Below are 14997 nucleotides of genomic sequence, written 5' to 3'. Positions count from 1 at the left end.
AATATGATTTGAGGGGTGAGTGACCCCTATTTTTAATACTACTAATTTTGATTGATTCATATTGCAGTCGAAAGAATGAGATTCGAGTATCTTATCATGATAAAAGTAAGTCTTTCTTTTACTGTTGAGTTTCTTTAAGAAACGTTACACACATCCACACAAATTCAGTTATGTTTCACAATCCTTTATGTTACAATTTTCTAACGGTTTTTTAGTAGAGAGAAAGAGAGTGATAATTGTATCAAAGAGTCGTGATCTTTCCCCCATAATAAAATAAATCTCAAATCAAATTAAATTTGAACAATTGAATACACAATCTTAGAATCCAGATTTTTGTCTCATAAAAAAATTAGAAGAAATTCTTGTTATTATTATTATTTTTTCTGAATGTGTGCATTGCATTCTAGAGCCATTTTGACTCAATTTCATTCTCAGGGAACCTAATTTAAATTACTGGTTTTCTTTCCAATCGACAATTAATCCTACTATTGATAAGCTATTTGGGCCGTGTACAGTGATGAATCACAATTATCTAAGTAAGCAATCAAGTAAATTCAATACACACCAACATTTTATTACAGGTACAGAGCTAATGATCCTCCTCACTTAATCAAGATGAGAATCCTTAACCATAACGATACTTGATCTTGTATCACAAAAATCTGATCAACAATGATCCATGCCTGTTTAATTAACTAGAATATATATCTCCAATTTAATGATCAGAGACGAGACATAGCAAGAAGTTGCTCCTGATTTTGGCGACGATCATGCCTCTTGCTCTGCGGCGGCGTTGACCGCCTCTTCTCCACCGGAGCCTCAAACGTGTTCGCCACCGCCCTCAGCTGAAACTTCTGAATCTTCCCCGTCGAAGTCTTTGGCAATTCATCCATAAACTTCACCACCTTGGGCACCATGAAATGCGGCAGATTCTTCCTGCAGTGCTGGATGATCTCCGCCTCCTTGGCCTCCGCGGCCTCTCTCAGTTTAACAAAAGCGCAGGGGCTCTCCCCCCAGACGGGGTGGGGCATGGCGACGACGGCCGCCTCCACCACGTCGAGGTGCTTGTAGAGCGCCCCCTCGACCTCGACGCTGCTGATGTTCTCCCCGCCGGAGATGATCACGTCCTTGGACCTGTCCTTGATCTCCACGTAGCCGTCCGGGTGTATCACCCCGACGTCTCCCGTGAAGAACCACCCGCCCCGGAAGGCCTCCGACGTGGCCTTCTCATCCTTCAGGTACCCTTTCATGATGCTGCTCCCCCGCAGCACGATCTCCCCCATCTCGACCCCGTCCCGCGCCACGCTCTTCATCGTAGCGGGGTCCTTCACGTCCACGTCAGCAAGCGTCAATATGCTTATTCCTTGTCTAGCTTTCAAGGCCGCCTTCTCTTCGTTAGAGAAGCGGTCCCACTTCTTCTGCCATTCGCACACAAGCGCGGGCCCGGTCGCCTCGGTCAGCCCGTACGCGTGCACCACGTGGAATCCCAGGCTCTCGATCCGCTCCAGGAGGGCGGCCGGCGGCGGGGCCCCGCCTGTGAGGATTTCGACGGGGGCGGAGAGGCGGCGGCGCTCGTGAGGCTTGGCGTCTAGGAGGATGTTGAAGACGATGGGGGCGCAGCACATGTGGGTGACGCCGTGGGTGGAGATGGCGTCGTACATCTCGGTGGCGGTGGTGGACCGGATGCACACGTTGGTGCCGCCGCGCGCCGCCACTCCCCAGGTGAAGGTCCAGCCGTTGCAGTGGAACATCGGGAGGGACCACAGGTACACCGGCTCGGTCTGCATCCCCCACCCGAGGATCAGGCTGAGGGTGCTTAAATACGCGCCGCGGTGGCTGTACACCACCCCCTTTGGCGCCGACGTCGTGCCGGAGGTGTAATTCAGCGCAATGGGGCTTAACTCGTCCGCGATTTCCTCCGGCACGAATCTCGGATTGCCTTGGGATACGAGGGCCTCGTATTCCAGCTCCCCGAGGCGGATGCCGGTGGGGGTGTCGATGTCGTCGATCACCACCACCAGGGGCATCGACGCGGCGGCGTCAGCCTGGGGAAGGCTGGCCATGAGGAGCCTCAGGGCGTCCCGGGCTACGGGCACGAACTCATAGTCGATGAAGAAGATCTTGGCTTCGGAATGCTTGAGGATGGTGGCGATTGTTTTGGCATCGAGCCGAGTGTTGATCGCGTTGAGCACCGCGCCGGCCATTGGCACGGCGAAGTGCATCTCGTACAGTGCCGGAATATTCGGGGCCAACACGGATACCTGTGCCATGTAAGACAAAGTTTGATTAGCTATAAATCTCTTCAAATCTTGTCCCACGTGTTAACTTTTTCTTTTATCAGACCTTTTAAGAGGTGAGTGACTCGTTTAGGATGTGTTGTGATGTGACATGATTGAAAAGTTATGCGTTTGAAGTTCACTTACGACGTCGTTGCGGACAATATTGAGGGAATTGAGAGCGGAGGCGAGGCGGCAACACCGCTCATAAGTCTGGCGCCATGTGAAACGGACGCCGCGGTGTATGACGGAGGCACGGTTGGAGTAAACGGCGGCAGCCCTCTTCAAGAAGGTGAGGGGGGAAAGAGCTACATAATTTGCCTCGCATGTTGGGAGTTTATCCATTTTTGGGCTTCTCTTCTTAGTTATGTATAAAAAGATAGTTGATGTTTTTGGAAAGTTGAGGTTGTAATAGATAGAGAGAGAGATATTTTTGGAGTTGGTTTGAAGTGTGAGATTGATGCGGGTGTGGAAGTATATATATATAGGGAAAGATACAAGGAATAGTAGCATTATGATATTATGGGAGGGAAGTTGCTATGAGTTTTACACAGTCACACTAGCTATTAAGCAAGACTTTTGACTAGATTATTTTTGTGTAGTTAGTATGTGGCATTCACACTGTGATGGGCTGCTTGACCTCTCCACTTATAGCATAACATTATCACAACATCCTTTTTTCCTTGTCTCTCTCTCTAAAAAAAAATAAAAAATAAAAAATAAAAAATAAAAATAAATATTGAATTGCCACTTGGTTGTTAGATTTCTAACAAACAATCTTTGGACAAAATTAAAAACATGGCATCTCCGGATGGTTTTCATCTGGATCTATGTTTTTTTTTTTTTTATCTTTTTCTTGTATTTCAAATTAAAATTAATGAATGTGCATGAGATAATTATCGAAAGAAAATATATAAGAGAAGACAATTTGCGAGTAATTAGGTCTTAAACATTAAAGAAATTATACACAATAGGCTGTCATATCCATTGTCATTTATGAGTGAAAAGTTGATAAGACGCTCAAAATAGTAGGATTGATTAAATTGGTGGCTAGAAGTGTTTGTGTTGAAATTGTATGCATAAACGAACACTATTTTATTTAATAAGCATTAAATTGTTAATTCCAAGACTTGAGGTTGAAGCAGCCAATCTTTTTAACTGATCACCTAATTAATCAATTGTTTAGATAATTTACAGGAATATAATATATTAAAATCCAACTCGACTCTTGACTTGAAGTTAGTCAAGATGCAAGACACACAATTAGCCTTAACCTCCATTTTGTTGTTACATATACATTTTTGGTCCATCATCTTAATATTCACAGAAATTGTCTTGCCCATCACGACGCGTATACATTTTTGCCCACATACATTTTTAGTTTTTGTATGCTATAGTTACCGGTTCATACATGTATCATCTCTAATTATTATGTGGTGATTCTAACAAATCTCGATATCATGTCATATGTGTATATATTTACTCGTTATGAATTTTGAAGGATCAATTTGTGATTTAATATTTACTTCCTTCTTCTTCCATTAAATATCTCAAATATTACTATCTTGAAATGTCCACCTACTCCATCTATCCTTTAAAAAGAATAACTATTTCTATTTTTGTTCATCCTTTAAAATTAAGTATTTTCTGTTTTTCTTTAAAAAAAAATTTCTCTAATGAGGTGAGACTCATTCTTTATTAACAATACTTCCTCCATCCGTGAAAATTTTCTCACAGATTTCTATTTTCGTCAGTCTCACAAAGTTTGTCATATTTCATTTTTTACCATTTTTGGCAATGGACTTCACACTCCACTAACTCAATCTCATTCACATTTTATTATAAAATTAGGACCCAAATTTCACTAACTTTTTTCGATTCAATTTCCATTACATTTGTTAAAATTCGTGCCTGATCAAAATGTGACAAAATTTAAGAGACGACGGAAGTACCTCGTTTTAATTTTATTATTTTTATTAAATGAATTTAATATTCCAGTAAGTCATTTTGCCTTGCGGAACTTGGATGGAAAGGGTTGGTCAAATTCCAGCGCTGCAGGAAGAGATGAGAGTTGTTTTTTAGGTTTAGAGTTTTGTTGCTTTGTTGGGGCTGTGGAGATAGTGACTTTGGGGAGTTTAGGATGGATTGACGCCTAATGGGTGTTGGTGATGCTTTATTGTTTTTTTTAGCTTGATCGATCCTTTGTTCGTGATGGTCTAATTTTATTAGTCACTTTTATTGTTTTATTATACAAAAGTAGAAACTACAATGCATAAAATTTTTCTACTTATTTTCTTGTATTCATTTCATAAAATGATTGTATTAGTAGTAAAGTTGACTATACCAAAATATTAAATTATTTATGCTCCCTATCATCTTATGATATTCCAACTAGTTAAGCAATTTATATAGCAATGAGATATATTCACCACACTTTGATGATTAAAGTATTTAAAATAGTTTTGTGTTCCCACATTAATTAGAAACCTAGTTTTTGTCCAACGTAACTTATGTGCGCCACATGTACCTTTTGCTATTATTATAATCAAACAAATACTATATTCTTCTGAATTTGTGAAGCATATACCTAACTATATAAATGGGATGAAAAAAGCAATAAGTGCATTTAAATGTTTTACTCACTCTCTCCAAATCCCAACGAACACATATGCTTGCGAATGTTTATGTATATATTGACTCTTTTGATAAAATAAATAGGATATGAGAATATATGTAAAAATAAGATTAGAAATATAGATTTTATGTCAAGATATGCATAGATAAAAAAAAATCCGTTATTATTTGATAGAATAGAAATTATCTAAATTTGTATAGTATATTAAATAATATGGCTTAACTTGACAAATTAGTGTGTTACATAAACATAGTTAAAGTTATAATTTGATAAGATTGGGGAGGGCCCTTGTCTTATATTAGGCTTTGAGTTAAACTTAACTATGATATCAAACAATTAAAAATGTCCATATATAATTCTCTATCTTGGTACTAATTTATCAAACACGCTTATTATATCTTATTTAGCATGTATTAATAAAATAAAATAAAATGTCACATAGAAAAAATAATACCTTAAAAGATTTGGCAAAGTTTTTTAGTGGGGAGTCTTTTGTACCAAAGTGCGAGTGATATGAATTAATTTGTCTCGTATTCATACTATCTCTATGTGATCATCGTGCTCTTTTCTTTAGAAAAACTTGCCAAGCTATTATATTTTTGTTAAACACAAAGACCTAAAGGAACTAAAAATCAGTGTGTTACACAACATACATATAACTACTTACTTTTATTTCAATGTCTCTATTTTCATTTTCTAGTAATCTCTCCTTTTCATTTCTTATGTTTAATTACGAGTTGTGTAACTATTGGAGTATAAAAATAAGACATGAACATTATATATAGATATTATTTGTCATCAAAGTTTAGTTTAAAACAAGTAGACAGGGTCTGTTCCTAAAAAAGATGCTCCCATTTTGAAAATTTTTCCATTGATACTATAGGAGTACTAATTTGACACCAAGAAAAAAAAAACAAAGATTCGTATAACTACCTCCATTTTGTTATTGTTTTTAAACATAATTATGTTTACATTTTCTACTCGTTCCCACACACAAGATAAATATAAAATATTTGTTGTTGCAATTTAAAACGAAATAAAGAAAGTGGACCAACGTGAATTTGTATTGAATAAAGGAGTTTCTGTCTAGCCTCTCATTTCCATGTGACTGACCCACCACACATAATTTAATTAAACCACAATTAGAGGACAAATATATTTCGTTTTTTCCTGGCAATTGTATCTTTTTTAAGAGCTAGCCTAATTAGTTATTGTGGAATATTTTTTTCTTCTCCTTTTCCAATTGCTTTCATGTCTTTTAAAATTCCAATTTTGCTGAAGAAGTTTTAAAGAGTTGTTTTGACTGGAAATTCTGTGAAGCACGACTTTTTTTTTGTCCATTTTGTTAATTAATTCTGTATATTTTCATTTCTCGTACTCCCTCCGTCTCATCTCAACTGATTCATTGATTTTCGACGCGTGTTTGAGGAAAATGATAGTACTTAATAAATAGTTAAAAAGTAGAGAGAAAGTAAAGTAAGTAAAAGAATAATATAGATACGACTTTCTTCTATAGTATTCTCTCTCTTACTTTACTTTTTCTCTACTTTAACTATTTACTATCATCTTCAGAAAATAATGGCAAAAAAAATCAATCACTTCAAACGGAGAGAGTATATTACTATACCAAATTACCAATATTTATTTTTGGAGGAATAATTTGTGTTTGTGGACAATTAAAATTGTAGCTTATCAAATGTAGCATGAATAAAATTTTAGAAAATATCGAATCTCAAATTCATAATTGCAGACTTATTAAATTTTCGTGGACGTTGATTATTTTAGAGTACGTTTGACTGATTTAAACTCTCTTGAAGATTTCCCCAAAAAATGCTGTTTTTTACTTTTCCGATAGGATTATTTTTTGCATCATTAAATACCTAACTTTACTGATACTAAACCAAACTTATCTTTGAAGAACATAAAAATTGAAACGCAATTATTAGCGTTTAAAATTTATAAAATTTAACCACAATTTAGGACGTAAAAGAAAACATTCCGAAATTGAGGACAAATTATTTTAATTTTTTACTTTTTAAATTGTTTCTATCTATGTCCTCTAATTTTAAATTTTTAGTTGGAACATCAATAATAAGAAAACTTTATGAAGCATTGATGGTATAATTAGATACACAAATCAAACGTCTTTAATTAAAAAGTGTCATTATCTAATTTTTTGTTGTATTCTAGGCAAAATCATAATTACAAAAGATTAGATAATGGCACTTTTTAAATCATTATTATATTAACATCAAATGTTATACAATTACACCAGGGTATACAGAAGAGTCGCAGAGCTTTTAGATATAGACTGTAAATTACAAAAGAGTCGCAGAGCTTTCAGATTAAATTAAATAATTAAATAATTAAGTAAATAAAGGTATACAGAAGAGTCACGGAAATTAACAGGCAATGAGACACAAATATTATGGATATGATCAAGGAAAAAAAATACCATTGTCTCCCACTACACTATGTTTTCAGTATTTCTTATACACATAGAAATTAGTAATGATTTTCACAGAAAAGAATAGTGCTGGTAAAAGTTTCCAGGAAATATAACTTGGCCTTAAAATTAGAAAACTTTCTTAGGAGACAGAGAATGGAATTTTTCACATGTTTGTTAGTCAAAATATTGAATATCTGCATTATTTCGAGCTAATTTCAAGGAAACAGAGGAGAAATATAGTAGTACGTGTATTATTCATAACTCCGATATTTCTCATATATTCAGCATAGAAATTGCAAAGAAACTGAATTAAAAGGGTCTACAAATATTGATTGGCAATTGGCGTTTGACTTTACGCGTGTCTGACTGTTCAATAATGAATTAAAGGGTACTTAAAATTCTAAATTATATCATGTTCATAATTAATTGTGGCCTCCTCAAGGATAAGAAGAGATCGAAGTCTTTGATGAGTTCATGATTAGAATAGATAGGATCCAGTTAGCCACCTTCAATTTGCAAGCCATATAAGTACTTATCTTCTCTCTTCCATACTTCAATTGTCTTGAGATCTATAAGAAACTTAAGCTTGGTTCTGTGATGCTTTTGGACTCAAAATCAGTTACTCCTTCCTTCGGTCCCCAAATAGTATGAGCATTTGGTTCGGTACAAATTTTAATGCATAACTGATAAAGTAAGAGATGAAAAAAAAAGAAGTTTTCAAAATATTCTTAGTGGAGAATGGGTTCCACCATATTAGAAAGAAAAGAGTTTCCAGAATTAGAAAGTTCATAGTTTTTAGCAGTGTTTAAAAACCGGACTGCACCGGCCGGTTCGATTGGTTCGGCCGCGAACCGGTGAGTGATCCGGTCCGGTCCTCTCAATAAAGCCGCCAGCATGTTGGGCTGCCGCGAACTGCCGAAACCGGCCAGTCGAACCGGTCTAGCCGGGAACCGGAAACCGATTTTCTTCATTGTTTAAATTTTTTGTAAAATAAGTGCTTTTGGTGGGGTCGAACTGATGACCTCTTGGTCAAGAGACCAAGACCATTACCACTCCACCACAAGCATTTCTTGTTAATACCATGAACATTAGTTATTATTATATTAAAATAATTTTTTTTTATTTACTCAAACTAATCATTCAAGTTTAAATTTATATTCTAGTGGTAAGTATTAATATGATAATATATTTATCATCTAAAATTCACTCTTTTTTACTAAAATTAAATATTATATATATAATATAGGTACTTATATAAATATAAGTAGTTATACCTAAGGTTTATAATAAATTATTATGAATTATCTTTTTATATCTAAAATATTAGTAAAAATTTTATCCACGCTAACTTGTAATTTGTACATTTAATTATATTTATTGATAAAAAATTTAATAAATTTTATTATTCATTTAAATTGAATATATTTTATATATTATATATAATTTGTAACAGTAAAACGGTTCGACCAGTGATTGAACCGGTCGGACCGGTTGAACCGTGAACCAGTAGCCTCGTCGGTTCACTGGCTGATCCGGTTTTTAAAACATTGGTTTTTAGGGATGAAGAGAGTATCAATATTCGTTTAATCCTGTTGAACTGTAACGAAGAGTGAGTGCAAAAAGTTGTGACGAGACTACACTGTGGAGTTTCTAGCTCTTAGTCAATTATCTTGGAATGCCCAAGGAACCGATCAGTGGCGTATCCAGGATTTTGGATTCGGGGGTACGAAAAAATATCTGAACAATCTTTTTATTGTCTTAAATACAAATATCTTGTATAGACGCGAATATAACGACTAAACAAGAAATTATATAATTTAGAAACAAATCTTTTGAATATAAAATATTTGAGCGAAGTTTTAATCACACTTTTTATAAGATAATAGTACTGGTTTTTAGAAGTGAACCTTGTGAACATAAATAATTTAAGCAAAATATCTACTATTATTTTAGAAAATAAAAAATATAGTTTTTTTTAGTTATAAATGTTTCAAATAGATATTAATATGATTTGCTACACAGTTGATAAAATAGTTTATAAGTCATTTTTATTATTTGGGAATTTAATTAAGAATTATATAAACTTATTATTTCAATTGTTTTAGCAAACAAAAAAAAATACATCTATTCTTTCAATTGTTTGAGTAAAACTATAAAAAAAAGTAAATCAATTATTTTAGAGAAGTAAAAGGCTATAGAACTTTTGATTGTTTGAATAAAATAAAACATGAAAAAAGTAAACAAATTGTATTAACAAGACAAAATAGAAAAAGATTTGAAATAAGTAAAATGATATACAAACTTTAATTGTTAGAATAAAAGAATTGAGAAAACAAAGGTATAGAAATAAAAACATAAGAGAATTGAGAAAAAAGGGTATAGAAATCAATGAAGGAAAAAAAGGCGTAGAAATTAAAAAAAAAAAAAAGATATACTATGAGTTAAGCAACTGAGGGATATTGAACTCAGAACCTATGCTTTAAATATGAGGACCATAGCCACTTGACCAAAGAAACCTTTTAATAAATCTACCTCAATACACCGTATTTGTAATCTAATTTGGGGGTACAGTTGTACCCCTCGTTCTAAGGTGGATACGCCACTGAACCGATAGCATGTCCAGTATCTTGTATAGGAACCACATTTCAAAAATTTGATAAAAAGTTATGCATGTTCATGTTTTATGTTGTCACAAAAGTAATACTCTATTTGTCTTGTGATAGAAGTCCTATTTAGTTATGACACGAGGTTTAAGAAATGTAAAGAAAAATAAGTTGAATAAGTTAGTGGAATATAAGTCTCACTTATATGCATTAATTTATAAAATGTGAGTGGGTCTACTTATCATTTATGATAAAAGTGAAATATGTCACTTATTGTGGGAGAGACCGAAATGATAAAATATGACTCTTATTATGGAACGGATGGGAGAAATAAATAGCTAAAGTGGAGAAAAAGTAAAGTATAAGAGAGAATATTGTAGAGAAGTCTCTTTTATTTTACTTTTTCTGCACTTTAACTATTTATTATTTTTTTTTAATTTTCGTGCTGTAAATGAATAGCCTTTGTTAAGCCGGAAAGAAGGGAGTATATTCTAGGGATTAAAAGTCATATTAACCAATGAATTAAAAAGTTAAGTTGTAACAAACTTCTTGACCGCATTTGAAATGATCGTGATTGACTTAATTAAATATACATGCATGTCGTTGCAACAATGGCCAAAAGATTATAAAAATTGCAATACTAAATCATTATACATGAAAGGAGAAAAAAAAAACAGAAATAATAGATAATTAAAACTTGTATGATAAATGCAACGTGTATAACAAAACGCATTCATGTATTACATGAACATACAGCATGATCTAATCTTGAAAGAAATAAATTAAATTATAACAAAAAGAGGGAGCAATTGCAAAGTACTCCCTCCGTCTATGAATAGGAGTCTCATTTCTATTCGGCACGAGTTTTAAGAAATGTTAAGAAAAGTGAGTGGAAGAAAGTTAGTGGAATAAGGGTCCCACTTGTATATATTAGTTTTAAATGATATGTGGGTGGAATGAGTTAGTAGAATGTGGGGTCTCTTTACTATTTATAATAATTATGAACCGGGACTCCTATTTGTGGACGGACCAAAATAGAAAAACGAGACTCCTATTCATAGAAGGAGGGAGTATCAGATAATTTAAGAGAAATCTACCGTGATCATATTAGTTAAAAACTTAAAAATTATAGTATATAAATGATGGAGAAAAAATGTAATGGAAATTGTTAGGAACTTAGGATAATCTATCTCTCATTTTTTACAAGTCTCGTGTTCAATCTAACGTAAATTGATGTGTGTTTTTGATATAATGTACACCTATTATCTACGAAGTTGCAAAGGGATAGAAACCACCGAACTTAATTTATTCAACCAGTGGGGGTTTGACAAGTGCGCGTGTGAATGTGAATTAAATTTATTAAAGATGCATTTGAAAATTTCTTGAGTGAATTAAATAATTATGTGACTATGAAATGATGATAATTACCAACAAATATTGTTTTTAGAATTATTAGTAAGGTTTTGGTGTTAAGTTAATTACCTTCCTTGATAATGATGAACATATGGTAACATTGACATTTATAATTAAATTATTGGACTGACTATAAACAAACTTGGATAAATTTCAATATATTGGATGAATATGCAAGTGAAACGATGTTAGATAATTTAATAGAATAAATATAGATGTTTAGAAAAAGTAAAATTCTTAGTATAGTCTCATGACTTATCCGTATGTGGTCAAAGTTCTAATTAATATATTTCTTAAACCTAATCCTAATTTATTTAATAATGCGATCATTAAAATGATGTGGTCAAAGTTCTAATTGATATATTTCTTAACCTTAATCCTAATTTATTTAGTAATGGGATCATTAAAATGGTGTGGTCAAAGTTCTAATTAATATGTAGCATTTTTTAACCCTAATCCTAATTTAGGGATCATTAAATTGATGACAAGTATTTTACAAATAATAAATGCTAGCACATGATTTCCACTCACAAATCACAACCGTAACACAAACGATAAAAAGAAAATTGGATTTATGTGTAGAATATTCCATATATATGAATTAAAAATTATTGGCAGGCTGAAAGATGCATAAGAATTAAATATTATTGGCAGGCTAAACGATGAACAATAATGCAAGTTCCTTTTCCACATTGATTATTAAAATTCAAATTCTGATTAAGCTTTTTGGACAACAAATTATGTAATACTACTAACGAGTAAAAATTTAAAAATGAATGAAGAAGACAAGGAAGGAAAATTGAGATTCACCTCTCATCATTATTGGATATATGTGTCGAATATTCTAAAGATTCGAACTTAAGTGGAATATTTTAAAGATTTGAATCAAATTTATAAGACAATAATTTGCTTTGTCAATCAGAATTTGGTGCTCACTCTATATCCCAAATTAGCTTGGTAAATGAAGAATATATAGTGGAAACAATAATTGGAGCAAGAATTGATTCATAAGCATGATTCAGAGTTTTGACATAATATGTAATGAAAGAAGATATACACGTTTTCGAGAATGGATCAAGATGAAGACATGCAAAACACACTGCAGAAGCTCATTAAATTAGATGGTAAGAATTGTTTGAAGCTTCTATGGACTTTCTTGACTAGAAGAATCAAATTTATTAAATACAAAAACCCATCATATAAAATATGAACCACAAATTTGTATTTGATAATGACGTGGACGAAAGGGTGTGGCACATGAATTAGTACTATATTTCTTCATTCACATGTTGAGGGTGACATATTTTTAATCAACTCTTGTTTTTAATTAGTTTATCCTTACAATAATATTGTCGTGCAGGGTATGGGAATAGAACATGAAAGTTTTCCATTGGTTACTTATTCAGTTAAAATTGGAAGATTTTGAAATTCAAAGTTATACTAGTACTTATAAAATATTGATTTTGATAAGATCAAAATCAGTACCTCCAGCAATTAATATTTTGAGGCTGATACGTGACAAACATGGATTATTGGATTTTCTATGCTTTATTTGCCGATTTTAGTTGAGAAGCATGTTTTAATCGAGCTGTGCCTAATTTTTCTCAAATAGAATTCATGAGAAAAAAAATTAAAAACATTCAAAATAGGGATATTAATTGAGCATAAATAATCATGAACATGAGTCATAATTTCATACTCCATATTCCAGTTTTAGCAAGTAATCAGTGTTTGGGATTGGAGGATTTTATATTAAATTCAAATTTCTTTTTCCTCTCTATCTTGTTAGGCGATTATTTCATTAGGAGTAGTTTATTGGCCACAATTTTGGAGTCGGGAGATTTGTTTTTGTGTTGTGAGATTGAAATTAATAAAAAAATAGTTAATGTACATAAAATAGACGTAGACATGTCAATCGATATAACTAAATGAGTAACTTACGTGTACTCTATCTCTCAAGGACCAAAAACACTTTTAAATTTCCCAAACATCTTAGATTTATTATGGAATACTTTTTTTTTGGCAGATAAGAGTTAAGTCAGCCATGGAATTAAAATAATACTCCTGATACTTCAGATACTAAGGGGTCATTCTTCTTCTTTTTTTTTTGTTATAATTACTATAGGAAAATGGTTTTACTATTTTCTATTCTTCTTTTTCACTGCAATGATATTACCACAAATTATAACTGTGATAATATGAATATAAAGAATATAAAGAAATAAAAATCATTTTAATATGCATAAGAATGGAAAAGAAAGATAGTAATAAAACGGAAAAAAAAAACTTATCCCTGATTTTTCCATGATAATTTACTTCTCTCAAATACAATTATACAATCTCGAGTGTAATAGGTGGTTGCAAAATTTTATAAAGCATACATACATAAATCAGTTAAATAATTTTGGAATGTTTTAATCTTTTTACCCAAATTACTTTCATTTATAAGTAGAATATTAAAATATGTGTACGATGGCCATAGAATGATTATTGATTAATGCGTCATGACAAAATGTCTTAGTTTCGAAACTATCATTCGATTTTAATTTTCAGTATTTAAAACGAGCACAATTAACAAAACCATCATAAATAGCTTGACGAAAGGAATGGGGAAAGTAATCTGAAATCAATTCTTATCATGAGAGGTTCTTGATTAGTTGGGGTGTTTTAATCATTCCCCTAATAAGTCACTCATAATATATATGTGGAAGTATCATTGTAATTTCATAGAATCCTTCAATGTAAATGCTACATAAACAAAAATTAGTCAATTCATGTTATTCAAAAAATTGTTTGGAACCAAACCGCTGACTTTTTAACATATCTATTTTGTTTATTTATACGATTATAAACGTCGAACAAATTCTAAAAAGAAATACTCCTATTATATTTCTTTGATTCATGTTGGATTTATTTTAATTTTTCGTTCTGATAAGTTTGGATTAAAAAAATGTACTAATACCTGATTGCAAAGTTTATTACAAAGCTGAAATTCGATGTTCGGAAAAATGAGTACTTAAATTAGTTTGTTAGACATGGTTAGTTTTCCCATTGAGGCGATAGGCTTTAAATTGTTCATGAACCAAGGCCCAGATTTTGTATAAGTTGCTTTTATTCGGCCCATAATATATGAATCCACAACATAGACACCCCCCATGGCTGCTAATTAACAATAATTAGTACTGAGATGTCTTCACAAGACTGGAATAAATATACTGTCTAAAAACTCATTTCAATGTGATTAAAGCAAACATGTTGAGGTCAATTAACTATGGAGAAAATTGTAGCATGGTGCTGTGCTCCTCAATAAAATTGAAGATCAATCAACAAATATTTTGACACAGATAAATTATACTATAGTAAGAGTTTTACTTTGCAAACCAACTGAGTTAGTTAAATGTACTTATAAGAGATCATCCGTTACGGATTTACCTTCTCTATCTGATCATTTTAGGTGTTATATATGGCTTACAAGGAAAAATGATGTGTCAAATTTAAATGATAAAAGAGCTTATGTAAAATATTGGTAATATAAATAAATAAAATAAGTTAAATATATATACTATTAAAATTTAAAATGATAAAAAAATATATAACTGTATAAGATTAGTTCTATTTTGA

The 14997-nt window shown here is 32.6% G+C and overlaps 1 protein-coding gene across 1 annotated transcript; it reads right to left on the bottom strand.

The window, feature by feature from the left end:
- Window positions 1-549: 549 nt before the first annotated feature.
- LOC125215408 (trans-cinnamate:CoA ligase, peroxisomal-like) lies at window positions 550-2739 on the bottom strand. Its single transcript, XM_048116813.2, has 2 exons — window positions 2424-2739; window positions 550-2261 (listed from the first exon to the last, which is right to left on the bottom strand). Exons 1-2 carry the CDS (start codon window positions 2619-2621, stop codon window positions 723-725), a joined length of 1737 nt encoding a protein of 578 aa, XP_047972770.2. The 5' UTR covers window positions 2622-2739; the 3' UTR covers window positions 550-722.
- Between the last annotated feature and the right edge of the window lie 12258 nt (window positions 2740-14997).

This window comes from Salvia hispanica, chromosome 3, assembly GCF_029641045.1.
Source record: "Salvia hispanica isolate PSC_SH4W2 chromosome 3, Shi_PSC_v1, whole genome shotgun sequence".
In the NCBI taxonomy this organism is placed as follows: Eukaryota; Viridiplantae; Streptophyta; class Magnoliopsida; order Lamiales; family Lamiaceae; genus Salvia; species Salvia hispanica.
Note: the sequence above shows the minus strand (reverse complement) of the source record. Positions and strands in the feature narration are given on the sequence as shown.